This window comes from Camellia sinensis, chromosome 13 (genome assembly GCF_055761805.1).
Source record: "Camellia sinensis isolate YWXY chromosome 13, ASM5576180v1, whole genome shotgun sequence".
NCBI lineage: Eukaryota > Viridiplantae > Streptophyta > Magnoliopsida > Ericales > Theaceae > Camellia > Camellia sinensis.
The window spans coordinates 107,599,184-107,616,767 of record NC_138973.1 but is presented as its reverse complement, the minus strand read 5'-3'; the positions used below and the strand labels follow the sequence as shown (position 1 = coordinate 107,616,767).

At 36.5% G+C, this 17,584-nt stretch overlaps 1 protein-coding gene across 1 annotated transcript in view; it reads left to right on the top strand.

The window, feature by feature from the left end:
• The window catches only part of LOC114259457 (squalene monooxygenase SE1), a 284,070-nt gene that overhangs the window by 22,691 nt on the left and 243,795 nt on the right, over positions 1–17,584 (top strand). The window contains exon 8 of the mRNA XM_082900778.1: positions 8,343–8,503. Within this exon, the coding sequence (XP_082756904.1) occupies positions 8,343–8,503 (161 nt within the window). The remainder of the gene's footprint in view (positions 1–8,342; positions 8,504–17,584) is intronic.

Below are 17,584 nucleotides of genomic sequence, written 5' to 3'. Positions count from 1 at the left end.
AATACTCCGCTCGAGCGGACTGCAAAACAGTGCAGAGAGATGCTGGTTGCTCGGATTCCATGCTCGAGCGTAACTTTCCCCGCTCGAGCGGAAAGTGCGAAATCTGGAAAACCCAGATTGCACCTCCAAGCTCAAACTCAAGTTTAAATGCATCAAAACCGATCCTCTTGGGCTCATTTTCTGGAAAACATTTATAAACACATAGAATAACGTGGTTCAAAGCTCAATTTGAGAAATCAAAGCCCAAGGGTGTTTAATTCAAACCCAATTTCAAACCAATTTCAAATCATTTTCAAGAACAATCTTCAAACATGACATGCATGATCTTAAATCATTTTCAAAGCTTTAATGCTGTTTCAAAAGAGCTCAAACCTTCAAAAACAAGATGAACTCATGGAGTATGACCAAAAGATGGACATGCATGTGAGGTATGATGAACTACCATCTCAAAACTTCAATATATGTACATGCATGCAACACTTAAGCTTCAATTCAACAACAATTCACCAATTCATGACTTAGTTCTACAATGAAGCATGACTCATGCAAGAACTAGCTCAATGGCAACAATAAGAAGGTGAGTTTCCTACCTTAGTCTTGTATTCAAGGTTTAGGGGCTCAAATGTGAAATCTACACTTCAATCCAAGCAATTCTTCCAGATGAATTCCAAGTTCTCTCACTCTCTCCCTCTCTTGGTCGGCTAGAGCAAGAAAATGGCTGAGCAAAATGTTGCCTAAGTGTATATTGAGACTCAAACATGTTATATTGAGTGGGCCACTAAGGGTGGCAATTCGGTAATTAAGTCCAACTCTTTAATTAGCTTATTTTAATCTAATTTAATCATACCTAATCAGTTTTTAGGTAAATACGCCATAAAATCACATTAATTACGAGGGTCATGGAACATCAATCGATTTCTAATTCGGCCGCCGATATGGCCTTCAATTAGCAGTTTAAACATATAAACATGAACGGATAATCATACAGTCAAACAGATAGAATGCAATTTAACTAACATATACTCAATCAATTCGGTTTTCCAATTTCAGTCAGTCAGTTCAGTACTTTAATCAGTTCAATTATCAGTCATAATCAATTCAGTTTAACGGTAATCGATGGTTATCGGTAATCAATCAGTCATAAGTCAGTAAACAGTGTGAGGGTTGTTACAGTCTCCCCTCCTTATAAAGAGTTTAGTCCTCTAAACTCGAGTTACCTTCATTCTAGAAGAAAACAGGATTCAGTGGAAACAGTTCAGGATATCGTTTGGCCATGTCATCTTCCCTTTCCCAAGTGGCATACACGCCACCGTGGTTTTGCCAGTCAACCTTCACTAACGGGATCTCTTTGTTCCTCAGTTTCTTGATTCGTCTGTTTACAATCTGTATAGGTCGTTCCTCGTAAGTGTAGTCATCACTCAACACTACGTGGGTAGGCTCTATTACATGGAAGGGATCCCGGAGGTAGTCTCTTAACATAGAAATGTGGAAAACATTATGCATGTGTTCCATTTCAGGAGGAAGCGCAACTTGATACGCCACCGGATTGATTTTCTCAATAATCTCATACGGTCCGACATATCTCGGCGCTAACTTGCCTTTGACTCCAAAACGAGTCTGGCCTTTCATTGGTGTCACTTTCACAAAAACGTGATCACCCACTTCATACTCTCTGTCCCGTCTTCTGACATCTGCATAACTTTTCTGTCTACTCTGTGCAGTTTTCAGTCTCTGCTGTATCAGTTTCACTTTTTCAGTTGTTTCATACACAATCTCGGGCCCAAGCAAAGGCCTATCTCCAACTTCTGCCCAGCAAATCGGTGATCTACATTTTCTGCCATACAATGCCTCGAAGGGCGCCATACCAATACTCGAATGGTAGCTGTTATTGTAGGCGAATTCAACTAATGGCAGATGATTTTCCCAGTCTCCCTGAAAATCAAGGACACACATTCTCAGTAAATCCTCCAGAGTTTGGATGGTCCTTTCTGATTGGCCATCTGTCTGAGGATGATAGGCACTACTCAGCCTCAAATCGGTACCCAATGCAGTCTGTAGGCTTTGCCAAAACCTCGATGTAAACTTCGAATCCCTGTCAGAAACAATAGACACAGGCACTCCATGCAGTCTTACAATCTCATCAATATAGATCACGACCAATTTATCCGCATTATAAATTGTCTTGACAGGTAAGAAGTGAGCAGATTTAGTCAGTCTATCAACAATAACCCAAATTGAATCCATACCTTTTCTGGAGCGAGGTAACCCAACGATAAAATCCATCGTGATATGCTCCCATTTCCATTCTGGTATGGGTAGGGGTTGCAATAATCCGGCAGGTCGTTGATGTTCCGCTTTGACCTGCTGGCAATGAAGACATTTGGATACAAAATCAGCAATTTCTTTCTTCATTCCCGGCCACCAGAAATTCTGTTTCAGATCTTGGTACATTTTCGTATTCCCCGGATGGATAGACAATTTCGAATTGTGGCCTTCTTGCAGAACTCTTCTTTTCAGTTCAGTATCATTTGGTACACACAGTCTTTCTTGAAATTTCAGTACATTATTCTCAAATTTGAATCCCGGTCTCGGTTTAGATTCTCTTTCTTCGATGATCTTTTTCAAGAAGTCATCCAGTTGCTGTTTCTCTTTAATTTCTTCAATCAGCGCCGGTTGAGCAGAAATAGCAGCTAAGATTCCACCTTGTTCTCGTAAAACAATTTCGATTTCAGATTTTTCAAGGTCACAAAGCAACTCTTTCTGTCCTGTAAGCAAACAGGCTAAGTTTCCAATCGATTTTCGGCTCAATGCATCGGCAACGGTATTGGCTTTTCCCGGATGGTACAATATCTGTAGGTCATAGTCTTTAATCAGTTCCAGCCATCTCCGCTGTCTCATGTTTAGTTCTTTCTGTGTGAAGAAATACTTTAAACTCTTGTGGTCGGTGTATACTTCACATGTCACCCCGTACAGATAGTGACGCCAGATTTTCAGTGCAAATACTACTGCAGCAAGTTCCAGATCATGGGTCGGGTAGTTCTTTTCATGCGGTCTCAGTTGTCGGGAAGCATAAGCAATTACTTTCCCATTCTGCATTAAAACACATCCCAAACCCTTATGAGAAGCATCACTATATACAGTATAACCATCCGTACCTGATGGTAAAGTTAAAACCGGTGCAGTCACAAGTCGAGTTTTCAACTCTTGGAATGCTGATTCCCTTTGGTCGGTCCAGTCAAATGATGTCCCCTTTTGTATTAACTGTGTCAGTGGTAGGGCAATTTTGGAGAAATCTTTGACAAATCTTCTGTAATATCCAGCCAATCCCAAAAAGCTTCGGACTTCAGTCACATTTGTCGGTCTAGGCCAGTTCACTACAGCTTCAATTTTCTGCGGATCAACAGAAATTCCATTTTTGCTAACAACATGCCCCAAAAACATAACATGGTCAAGCCAAAATTCACACTTAGACAGTTTAGCATACAGTTTCTGTTCTCTTAGGGTCTGTAGGGCAAGTCTCAGATGATGTTCATGTTGTTCTATACTTTTAGAGTAAATCAATATGTCATCAATAAACACTACAATAAAATCATCAAGGTATGGTTTAAAAATTCTGTTCATGAGGTCCATAAAAGCAGCAGGGGCATTCGTGACTCCAAAAGGCATAACCAAAAATTCGTAGTGTCCATACCTTGTTCTAAAAGCAGTTTTATCAATGTCTTCCGGTTTAACCTTCAGTTGATGGTATCCTGATCTGAGATCAATCTTGGAAAACACTTGTGCACCCTGTAACTGATCAAATAAGTCATCAATATGTGGCAAAGGGTATTTATTTTTCACAGTTACCTTGTTCAGTTCACGGTAGTCTATACACAACCTCAACGAGCCATCTTTCTTCTTTACAAACAAAACTGGGGCACCCCATGGTGAGGTACTGGGTCTGATGAACTTTTTGTCTAACAGTTCTTGCAGTTGCACTTTCAGTTCTTTCAGTTCAGTTGGAGCCATTCGGTAAGGAGCTTTAGAAACTGGTTGTGTTCCGGGAATCACATCAACGGTAAATTCAATCTCCTTGTCAGTCAAATCCCCTGGCAGATCATCTGGAAAAACATCTGGGAATTCTCTGACTATAGGAATACAGTTCACATTAACATTATCATCAGTAGATACAGTCAGTACAGAACACAAATATCCCTTACAGCCCTTTCTAATCAGTTTAACAGCCTTCACAGATGAAATCAGATACGGGGGAGGTACTACTCCACTCCCATTAAACACAAATTCAGGCAAACCAGGTGGACGGAAAACAACTCGCTTGGTCACTCAGTCAATAGTGGCATGATATTTTTGTAACCAATCCATCCCCAATATTACATCAAAATGATCAATGTTCAATGGCAGTAAATCAATAAACAGATGCATATCCCCAACAATAATTTCACATGCGGGGTACATATAAGCACACGTCATGGATCCCCCTACGGGTGATGATACGGCTAGAAGATAGTTCATGGGTTCTAAGGGTCTATTCAATTTCCGTGAGAAAGCATGCGATACATAAGAATGTGTAGACCCCGAATCAATCAGTACATATGCATTTTGAGTACAGATAGAGAGAATACCTGACACAACGGTCTCGGTATTCTGCACATCTCCCGGTACTAGTGCGAACACTCGGCCTTGCCTCATAGGCTCTTTTCCGGTAGCTTTAGGGTACGGTTTTGGTGGAGCGTTTGATGCTGCGCCGCTGGCTGCAACTTTGCTATTGCCCTGAGGAGCAGAAGGACAATCTTTAACCATGTGGCCCACCTTGCCACACCTGTAACAGGCTCCTGATAATTTGTGACAAATCCCTTTATGCTTGTTACCACATAAAGAGCAGGGTGGAATGAACCCACTCCCCTGGCTGGGGCTAGTCATTGATCCCGTGTTCTGTTTCTTATTGGCTGGGTTGTGCTTGCCTTTCTTGAATTTGAAACCCTGCCTTTTTCCATGCCATTCAGTTGTTGGTGTTTCAGATTGTTTCACTGCTGCAATGTTCGACTCGGCCATCAATGCCCGGTCGAGAACACCCACAAAAGTTGGTAGTTTCAAAACATTTATCCGGTCAAGTATTGCCACATTAAGGCCACCTTCAAATTTTCTGGCCTTCTTATATTCAGTATCCACCATGTGCGGTGCATAACGGGCAAGTTCAGTAAATTTGGTTTCATACTCTGCAACGGACATTGTGTCCTGCTTCAGCTGTTCAAATTCAGTCACTTTTCTATCCCTGACACACTGAGGGAAATACTTTTCAAAGAAGGACTCCTTGAACTGAGCCCAAGTCATAACAGTATTTGTATCACGGATCAACATCCACCACCTTCTAGCTTCTTCTTGTAGGGTGAAGGTAGCTAGCAATACCTTATTTGCTTCCGAGCACGGAAACACTTCAAATAATTTTTCTGTTTCCAGAACCCAAGCTTCAGCTTTTAACGGTTCGAGGTCTCCCTGAAAGGATGGCGGTTTCATCTTGCTGAATTTATGGGTGAGAGCAATAATATCCCCATCATTCACATTCACATTAGGTTCCGGTTGTACCGGAGGAGGAGGAGGTGGGGGCTGTTGGTTCTGTTGTTGTTCAAGTCTAGCAGTTATCAGTTCCATCATTCTTTCCATTCTTTCCATTCTTGCCTCAGTAGATGAGGACTCAGGTTCATTTGCATTGTCCATTTCACTATAAGCAGTTATAACAGCTTTAAACATAAGCAGTCATTTGTTTGACAGTTTACCACATTAGCATGTATTCAGTCATAACATAACCACACACTTATCATGCTCATGAGATGCCCTAATAACTTTTCTAGGACACCCTATAGCTCATTTGGACACGTGTGTGCGGTATAACTCGTGGTAAGTATCGCTCTGATACCACTCTGTCACGACCCAAACCCGGCCCTATGGGTTTAGCACCGTAACCGGCCAGTAATCCGGGATTACCGAAGGCCTGCAGAACAGTAATACAGTAAAACAGAGTACAGGGCCTGGCGGAAGCCAATACAGTAAGTAAATAGTGTCCATTGAGCTGTGACAGTCTGTATGCCAAAAGATTTTTCATGCAATCATACATACACAAACAGTACAGTCTATACAGAATTTACAGTCACACAGTACAGGGACCTAATCCCTTGATAACAGTACGGTAAACATTCAGTCTATACAGAACAGTTAGACAGTATGAAGACAGGCGGGGGAAAACAAACAAAACACCCCCAAGCCATAGCATGGCAACTCGGAACCTCGCAGTGAGGCACAAAGGCTGGCTTGACAAGACCGGAGTTACCCTGACGCTCCTAGCTCCGATCTGGTGCCTGTACACCTACATATATATATGAGCAGTGAGCTAAAGCCCAGTGAATAACATAAAGCGTAAAGGGGTTTAGAATGAATGTCCTTACAGTATGAAAACAGTTCATTTCAATCAGTCATTCAGTTGTTCAGTACAGTCAACAGTCATATGTGGTACATCCGTTAGCATAACAGTAAACAGTAGGTCTAGAAGACCGAACAGTAATGATGGCCATCAGTCAGTAAACAGTAGTGGCTCCACGAGGGAACCGACAGAGATCTCTGTAACAGTAACAGTGTGTAAACAGTAGGTACTAAGGATGCCACAGTACAGTTCAGAAATAAAGGACATACATTCATTCAGTAATACCAGTTCAGTAAACAGTTCAGTTCAGTATTCAAAAGATATCAGTTGAACATATCTTTACACAATTGTTACTCACAGAGTTTGGGCTACAGTATGCTAGAGCGTGTCTCCTCAGTCGCCAACCCTACACAGTGAACAGATTGAACACACACTAAGCTACACAATTGGGAACGGTAATAACTTAATCCCTAATGCCCCGGTGTGTTCTACATCTATGTCCTCAACAAGATGCCTTAAACTAGGCCTAAGAATGCCTAGAATGGGATGAGGATGCAAAGATGTACATTTAAAAGCATTTTCAGAAAAACAGAGCTCCGCTCGAGCGCAGGTTTCCCCGCTCGAGCGTACAGGCAAACAAAGGTACACGCTCGAGCGTAAACTTTCCCGCTCGAGCGTACTGTAAAAGTACTGGATGGGTGAAATCTCCGCTCGACGCCCGCTCGAGCTTGAGACATGACTCCGCTCGAGCGCCCAATACTCCACTCGAGCGGACTGCAAAACAGTGCAGAGAGATGCTGGTTGCTCGGATTCCACGCTCGAGCGTAACTTTCCCCGCTCGAGCGGAAAGTGCGAAATCTGGAAAACCCAGATTGCACCTCCAAGCTCAAACTCAAGTTTAAATGCATCAAAACCGATCCTCTTGGGCTCATTTTCTGGAAAACATTTATAAACACATAGAATAACGTGGTTCAAAGCTCAATTTGAGAAATCAAAGCCCAAGGGTGTTTAATTCAAACCCAATTTCAAACCAATTTCAAATCATTTTCAAGAACAATCTTCAAACATGACATGCATGATCTTAAATCATTTTCAAAGCTTTAATGCTGTTTCAAAAGAGCTCAAACCTTCAAAAACAAGATGAACTCATGGAGTATGACCAAAAGATGGACATGCATGTGAGGTATGATGAACTACCATCTCAAAACTTCAATATATGTACATGCATGCAACACTTAAGCTTCAATTCAACAACAATTCACCAATTCATGACTTAGTTCTACAATGAAGCATGACTCATGCAAGAACTAGCTCAATGGCAACAATAAGAAGGTGAGTTTCCTACCTTAGTCTTGTATTCAAGGTTTAGGGGCTCAAATGTGAAATCTACACTTCAATCCAAGCAATTCTTCCAGATGAATTCCAAGTTCTCTCACTCTCTCCCTCTCTTGGTCGGCTAGAGCAAGAAAATGGCTGAGCAAAATGTTGCCTAAGTGTATATTGAGACTCAAACATGTTATATTGAGTGGGCCACTAAGGGTGGCAATTCGGTAATTAAGTCCAACTCTTTAATTAGCTTATTTTAATCTAATTTAATCATACCTAATCAGTTTTCAGGTAAATACGCCATAAAATCACATTAATTACGAGGGTCATGGAACATCAATCGGTTTCTAATTCGGCCGCCGATATGGCCTTCAATTAGCAGTTTAAACATATAAACATGAACGGATAATCATACAGTCAAACAGATAGAATGCAATTTAACTAACATATACTCAATCAATTCGGTTTTCCAATTTCAGTCAGTCAGTTCAGTACTTTAATCAGTTCAATTATCAGTCATAATCAATTCAGTTTAACGGTAATCGATGGTTATCGGTAATCAATCAGTCATAAGTCAGTAAACAGTGTGAGGGTTGTTACAGTGACGCATTGAACATGCGCCATGCAGGAACCGGATCTGGAATGATGGTGGCTCTTCATGATATCACTCTCCTTCGGGATCTTCTTAGGCCTCTACAAAAGCAGTTGACTGATACTGCTGCACTAACTAAATGTCTTCAACTTTTCTACACCAAGCGCAAGGTAAACACCATCCATGTCTTCTTTATTGCGACTTTTGTTTTCACATGGAACATGTTAGGATTGAATGGTTTGGTGAGAAAACGAATAAAAGGAATGAATGGGAATAGAACTCTTATCATTTGTTTAAATAATGGGTCAGGCTTGTGTCTAGTTTATTTTGTAGACTGAATGGTGTTGTTCTTATCACGGATTCTGTTTTGATAATTCGAACCGTCCAATGTATAAAACTCGTCGAGTACTTTATCTCTATAAAAAATCACATTAATCGGATATCGATAGCTATTTAATTAGATCAAATTTTTGTCAACAATTTATTTTGAAAATTATATTTACCGTTGATAGAAATCTGATTCGATCAAGTAGCTATCGATATTCGATTAATGTGATTCTTGTTGGAAATGGTTATAAAATTCTGGATAAAATCAGAATTTTTTCCTAAGTTCGGTCTATTTTTTAGGTGGGCCCCGAGTGTCGATTTACTCGGGTCAAAGTGGTAACGCGTTCTATGCCGCGTTGTGATTCACGTGGTATATTTGGTTGCTTAAAACCATTACCGAGTGAATGGGAAATTGAAGCCAAAGTGTGCTCCATGGAAATGGAGTTTTGGTGGAAATTACTTAAGGTGGTAAATTGGCTTGTCCCACATTGATTTGGTGGGAAGTTTTGAAAGGGTTTATAAGGCTTAGGGTGAGATACTTGGGGTGTGCCCCAAGGGGTACCCAAGTGTTTTAGAGGGAGAGGTTATGGGCAAAATGGGCTAAACCCATTGGACCCAAAAATCACCACACGCGCCGCCATCCGGTCGGGCGGGCTAGGCGCAGGTACGTGGTTGGGTTGGGCTTCTAATCTTTTTGGGCCAAAAACATTTGAATTTAATTTTATTTTTTATTAAAATAAAATCCAGAATCCAAATTAAACTGGTTTGGATTTATTGTTCATCCAACTGTTTTGGATTTATTGCTCATCCAAACAGAGCCCTTCCCGTTTCTATCTGTTTGAATAAACAGATTCAAATCTGTTTAAATTTGAAACTAACAGGTTTCATACCTGTTCAATTCAAAACCAAGAGTTACCTTTACATCTATAAATAGACTAGCCTCCCATTTGGATTTCATTCCAATTTTCGTACTCCATCTTCTGCAAATTATATTCTTCATCTTGCTACATTTTATTTCCGAAAGAAATAGTGTAAACACTTAGTGTGTTCGTAAGGCAAACAATTTGTAGTGTTGCTATTGTTTGTGGTAAGATCATTTTATCCTGGGAGATAAACGTCCAAATTCTGAAAGCACCGTGGAGAGGACGAATCTGTCTTAAGGACACAGTGTTAAACACTGGACTTGATCAGATAAGTTATTCAAATAAATTAACCAAGTAAGTTGTTTAATTTTATTCTGTTTTTATTTGTTTATTTAATCAGATTTTATTTTTGTTTTTGTAACAAAATAAAATCTGTGGTTTTATTTATTTATTTTTATTTCGAGTTTGATTTTTGTAATCAAACAAATTCTCTCATTTTCTTTATTTCTTTAAATTCTAATTGTTGTTGTGTACACAATAGAATTAAATCTTTTAAATACAGTGAAGATTGTCCAACAATCTTAAGACAAATTCCTTTTTGATATCTTCATTGTATTTAATTTTCTGTGTTTTCAAACTAATATTCTAGTTGGAAAAACAAATAGTGATTTATGCTATTTGACAGATAGTAGTAATATACTGTCTCTTTTCTTTGACAACTAGTAGTAATATACTGGTGTCATTAACAATTGCAGAATATTATTTGGTGTTACAGAAAATTATTTTGGTATTTTATTTTTCTAGTTTTACTAACAAGGAAAATAAAATTATATTATTTTCTAGTTTTAGTAACAAAGAAAATAAAATTATTTTGTGTTTGTTCTGATTTTTGTAATCAGATAATTTTGTGGTATTTTATTTTCTAGTTTTAGTAACAAGAAAAATAAAATGATTTTGTGTTATAATTTATTTTCTGGTTTAAGCAACTAGAAAATTAATTTGTGGTTTGGTTTTCTGATTTTTGTAATCAGATATTATTTCGGTATTTTATTTTACTAGTTTTAGTAACAAGGAAAATAAAATTATTTTGTATTGTAATTTATTTTCTGGTTTTAGTAACTAGAAAATTAATTTTGTTAATCAATCATGTAACTTTGTGACTCGGTCACAATCTGTTAATTCTTTTGACTTTATCATAGTTCATTATGAGTATACATGGTACAATTTGTTTCTAGAATAAAATATTAGTTTTACAAACTAATTTCATTTTTTACGAAGAAACCTGTATGGCAAGATTATTTTCTTTATTGGTTTTCTGAATCATTCTTTATTTTCTGTGTGTGGATCCGTAGTCGTGAATAGTTTCTGCACATGAGTCGGAAAATATATATATATATATATATTCACAAGAACATTTTAATGCATATTTAATTTGTTTATTTATGTACAAATCAAACTTATTAAATGAAGGTATATTTTGTCATTTTGAAGTTTAAAGTTTATATGCGTTGGATTTTATTTATGAGTTGAGAATCCTTTTATTTCATGATGCAAGTGATGGGATCGTGCATGATTAATTTATTTTGTTAATTCATTATTTTTAGTTGATGCGTTTGATATGCATGTATGATATCAACTCAAGTTATTTCTTAACAATAATTTCAAGTGATTTGGAATGATAAATTGTTATGTCAACTTTGGACATAAGCAGGTTAATTTGAATATTTCTAATCAATTTTGAATGGGTGTTTAAACACCAGAGAAATTTAAACATGAAGATGTATGTAGTTATATCGTTCCATTTAATTGGAAAGTAAATTTAAGAAATCTTTTATGTTGATTTTTAGTTTATTTTGAATTATGTGACATGAGATGTCATTAATAATTATTTTACTTGCATAGTAGAATTTGTTAAACCATGAACCATTTTATTAATATGGGGGTGTATCTCTTGCATTAGTTGAGATAATTTAATTTTCTTCTGTCACAAATATTTTTATGACAGTGACATTTATTTGTTATTGAGTTGCAAGAATGTATACAATGAAATGGGTTTTTGAATTGTTTGATTCTTAGGCAAAAATTTTTATGAGGATATGATTTTGTCAAAACATTAATTCTGACTTGAGTAGTCATAATTATTTTGGTTTTTTCTTGAATTTGTTTTAAAAAAATTCATTGATTTATATTAGAAGTGATAGGGGTGGTGAATATGATGCACCATTAAATGAATTTTGTGCACAACATGGCATTATTCACCAAACTGCAGCCCCTTATTCTCCATAGCAAAATGGAATTGTTGAAAGGAAGAATAGAACCCTCAAAGAAATGATGAATGCCATGTTACTAAGTTCAGGCTTACCACAGAACTTGTGGGGGGAAGCAATATTGTCTGCTAATTATGTTCTTAATAGAATACCCCACAAGAAAACCAACAGCACTCCTTATGAATTGTGGAAAGGTCGACCACCTTCTTACAAATACTTAAAAGTGTGGGGGTGTTTGGCAAAAGTTGAAGTTCCTGTTCCTAAAAAGACTAAGTTTGGACCAAAAACAGTAGACTGTGTGTTTATTGGTTATGCTCAGAATAGTAGTGCATATCGGTTTCTGACTTATAAATCAGAAATACCTGATATAAATGTGAACACTATTATAGAGTCAAGAAATGCTGTGTTTTTTGAACATGTCTTTCCTTACAAGAAAGGACAGGAATTAAGTTCACAGAAAAGAACTTATGATTGTACACAAAGTCAAGAGACTAATGACAATCAAACACAAGAGACTAGTAATAGTCTCGACCAACAGGATTTAACTAATGATGAACCTAGGCGAAGTAAGAGAGCAAGAACATCAAAATCCTTTGGTCCAGATTTTCTGACATACTTGTTAGAAAATGAACCTCAAAGCTTTAAGGCAGCTATGACAGGTCCTGAAGCACCTTTGTGGAAAGAGGCTGTTAATAATGAAATTGAATCCATTATGCAGAATCATACTTGGGAATTGGTGGATCTTCCACCAGGTTCTAAACCTCTTGGATATAAATGGATATTCAAGAGAAAAATGAAAGCAGATGGTTCAATTGACAAGTATAAAGCAAGACTTGTTGTTAAAGGTTACAGACAAAAGGAAGGTCTGGACTATTTTGACACATATTCCCTTGTGACAAGAATAACATCCATTCGCATGCTTATTTCTATAACAGCGTTGTTTAATTTAGAAATACATCAAATGGATGTTAAGACAGCTTTCTTAAACGGTGATCTAAATGAAGAGATCTATATGGAACAACCCGAAGGGTTTGTAGTATCAGGGCAAGAAAAGAAAGTTTGTCGACTTATAAAATCCCTTTATGGATTAAAACAAGCACCTAAGCAATGGCATGAAAAATTTGATCATGCAATGCTTACTAATGAGTTTAAGATAAACGAATGTGACAAATGCGTCTATGTTAAAAACACTGACCAAGGATATGTCCTAGTTTGTCTTTATGTGGATGACATGCTTATCATTGGAAGCAGTCAAAACATGATCAAATCAACTAAGCAGATGCTTAACAAAAGATTTGATATGAAAGATATGGGGGTCGCAGATGTTATATTAGGAATGAAAATTACTAAAACATCTGACGGATATGCATTATCACAATCTCATTATATTGAGAAAATTCTTGATAAATTTATCAAGGATGATTTAAATTTAGCTAGGACACCTGTAGACATCAGTCTTTATTTATCAAAAAATAAAGGTGATGCAGTGTCTCAGTTAAAATACTCCCAAATCATTGGAAGCCTAATGTACCTAATGAATTGTACTCGTCCTGATATAGCTTATGTTATCAGTAAATTGAGTAGGTACACTAGTAACCCCGGAGAAGACTATTGGAAAGCAATCATTCGGCTTCTTAGATATCTAAGATTCACCCGTGATTATGGTTTGAACTTTACTCGATATCCAGCAGTACTTGAAGGTTATTGTGATGCAAATTGGATATCGGATACTAAAGATTCAAAATCCACTAGTGGATATGTCTTTACTCTAGGAGGCGCTGCCGTTTCTTGGAAATCCACCAAACAAACATGCATCGCACGATCCACAATGGAATCCGAGTTCATTGCTTTGGACAAAGCAGGTGAAGAAGCAGAATGGCTTCGTCACTTCTTAGAAGACATTCCAATGTGGCCAAAACCTGTGCCAGCTATTTGCATTCATTGTGATAGTCAATCTGCAATAGGCAGGGCACAGAATCACATGTATAACGGTAAGTCACGACATATTCGTTGTCGACATAATACCGTAAGGCAATTATTGTCAAACGGAATAATCTCAATAGATTATATAAAATCTAAAGAGAATATTGCGGATCCGTTAACAAAAGGTTTGACAAAAGAGCTAGTGTATAGTTCATCGAAGGGGATGAGATTAAAGCCTATTACATAAGAGTCGTCATAATGGTAACCCTACTTATATGACTGGAGATCCCAAGAACTAAGTTCAAAGGGACAACTAAGTTATGTATGGCTCACCAGAAATCACCAAGGGATTAAAAATTCCCTACCCATTCCTATGGTGAGAGTGATATCTGCAACATATGTTGTATGCAGGGGTATAAGAATAAGCTTTGCTTTTAATGATTACTTATATCTTGATTAAGGTATAAAATCAAGACGAGTATAAGGAGATACTCACAATAAGAATCACCTATATGAGTGTTGAACTGGGGCCGGTTCTATGAGAATGAAAAGGCTAAATTCTCTAGAAACACTTATGAAAACCAGGCGCATTCAAGGCCAAAATGAACACAACAGTGAGAACCACGATGTGTTAGAAGATATTTTGTGTGAAATCTATTGTCTTGGCTTACACAAACGGCTGAACAATTCAAGGCATAGCGTCCATTGGTTAGCCAGTAAGTCCGATAGGTTATCACTAGGGAAGGTTCAAGGCCAAAAACTACCTATCCTGATGCAACATATTTTGGACTTATACTCTTTCGTTAAAGTCTGCATATTGTTGCATTTCCGTTGTCATCAAATTCTATTCATGTGGGGGATTGTTGGAAATGGTTATAAAATTCTGGATAAAACCAGAATTTTTTCCTAAGTTCGGTCTATTTTTTAGGTGGGCCCCAAGTGTCGATTTACTCGGGTCAAAGTAGTAACGCGTTCTATGCCGCGTTGTGATTCACGTGGTATATTTGGTTGCTTAAAACCATTACCGAGTGAATGGGAAATTGAAGCCAAAGTGTGCTCCATGGAAATGGAATTTTGGTGGAAATTACTTAAGGTGGTAAATTGGCTTGTCCCACATTGATTTGGTGGGAAGTTTTGAAAGGGTTTATAAGGCTTAGGGTGAGATACTTGGGGTGTGCCCCAAGGGATACCCAAGTGTTTTAGAGGGAGAGGTTATGGGCAAAATGGACTAGACCCATTGGACCCAAAAATCACCACGCGCGCCGCCGCCGTCCGTCCGGTCGGGCGGGCTGGGCTTGGGCGCGGGTGCGTGGTTGGGTTGGGCTTCTAATCTTTTTGGGCCAAAAACATTTGAATTTAATTTTATTTTTTATTAAAATAAAATCCAGAATCCAAATTAAACTGGTTTGGATTTATTGTTCATCCAACTGTTTTGGATTTATTGCTCATCCAAACAGAACCCTTCCCGTTTCTATCTGTTTGAATAAACAGATTCAAATCTGTTTAAATTTGAAACTAACAGGTTTCATACCTGTTCAATTCAAAACCAAGAGTCACCTTTACATCTATAAATAGACTAGCCTCCCATTTGGATTTCATTCCAATTTTCGTACTCCATCCTCTGCAAATTATATTCTTCATCTTGCTGCATTTTATTTTCGAAAGAAAGAGTGTAAACACTTAGTGTGTTCGTAAGGCAAACAATTTGTAGTGCTGCTATTGTTTGTGGTAAGATCATTTCATCCTGGGAGATAGACGTCCAAATTCTGAAAGCACCGTGGAGAGGACGAATCTGTCTTAAGGACACAGTGTTAAACACTGGACTTGATCAAATAAGTTATTCAAATAAATTAACCAAGTAAGTTGTTTAATTTTATTCTGTTTTTATTTGTTTATTTAATCAGATTTTATTTTTGTTTTTGTAACAAAATAAAATCTGTGATTTTATTTATTTATTTTTATTTCGAGTTTGATTTTTGTAATCAAACAAATTCTCTCCTTTTCTTTATTTCTTTAAATTCTAATTGTTGTTGTGTACACAATAGAATTAAATCTTTTAAATACAGTGAAGATTGTCCAACAATTTTTTACAAGGATAAAGTATTTGATGAGTTCTACATATTAACGGTTTATATTATCAAAACAAAATCTATGATGAGCTTCCATACACCCAACAGTACTCATCAATTCAATCTTAAACCGGAGAGAAGCTTGTCCTTAAATAATTGAGGAATGGTAAGAAAAATTAAGAGAAAGAAAAGGGTCTGTTTGTTTGCAGGCATGAGTTAGGTATTGGAGTATGAGTGAGCTGGGCCCACTCTGGGCCCACTCATGCCATGTTTGGTTAGAAAATGTGTGGGGGGATCAGTATTCCTATTGGAGTAGTAGTTCTACACTATAGGTCAGTTTGATTAGGATGAAAATGATAAAAAATGAATGAAATAAAAAAATTTGTTTAGTATGAAAGTGGTGAAAGTTAAAAAAAAAAAAAAAAAAAAAATTATTGTACAGTTATAATAATATAGTAATTAAGATTTCAAATTTTTGCAAAAAGTATATACACCAAAAAATAAATAAATAAATAAAAATACAAAATGTTTAAGTTTATTATAAAAGTAGTTACTTATAATTAGAATTTTTATTTTCTTACAAAATTTTTATTCTAATCAAATTTATGTGAGAAAGTATATTTTCTTTTTCTTTTCTTTACTTTCTATCATTTTCACCTGCCACCATTTATTTATTTTTAATCAAACAAAGCCAGAACTCACAATGTTAAAAGACATGGGATTGAGATTCAATCCTACGAGATTAATAGATGAAAGACTATATTTTACTCCTTAGCCTATATGACTACACTAATAGAAGAAGGATAATTATGAAATTTTATAAGTTTAATCCCAATCAATTAATATCAAGACACTACTACACAAAAAATATTTTGGCCTCGTTCAGTTTGTATTTGTGAAATAATTTTGAAAAATAATTTTCTAAAGAGTTTACAAAATTAAAAATTTGTTTGGTTGTATATTTTGGGAATAGTTTTGGAGTTTGGAGTTTATTTTTTATTTTTTATTTTTTTTTTGTAGTTAAATAGATAAGTGTGAGAGAAAAAGTTATTGATTGGTGTGTAATAAAGAGAAAAATAATTTTGAATTTTTTTTTCAAAGATTTTTAACCAAACAAATTTTTTGAGATTTTTTCTCAAAAATTATCTCTAGATACCAATCAAACAATGCTTGTATCTGATATTTTCAACTTAACTCTATCACATTACTAATTTTCACATTTAAATTTTTTATACTCATAATTTAATTCATCTTAATCCACTAAACAGATGTAACCTAAAACTGTTTATTGTTGTACACGGCAATGCCACAAAAGGCTCACCTTACCGCACATTGGTGTAGCCCCACGGAATTGAGGTGGCTGCTGTGCGGGGTGCATAGCAGTCACTGCTGTGTAGTTAATTGGGCCTTTTTCAGGGTTTATTTTGATAATTTAAACTGTTCATATTTTAAAATATCTTAAGTAGAATATACTTGTAAAAAATCAAGTTAATCAGATATCATCTGGATTCCACACACATGCATGGTGAAATATGAGCACTTTCAGCATTGAATGCGGGTTGCAATAAATAATTATTCTTACATGAAAATTAATGTTAAATTACACTGTTCAATCTTACCGTTTGACTCAAGTTTGTACTTTAATTTTTATTATTTTAATTTGAATAATTTAATTTTTTTACTTTAAATTTAATTTTAATTTGGTTATTAATTTCTTTTATGTGCACATCTTAAAAGACTAACACATGTAATAAAATTATTAATTTTGACTTTTAATTTGAACGAAAGAGTCCAATTCAAAT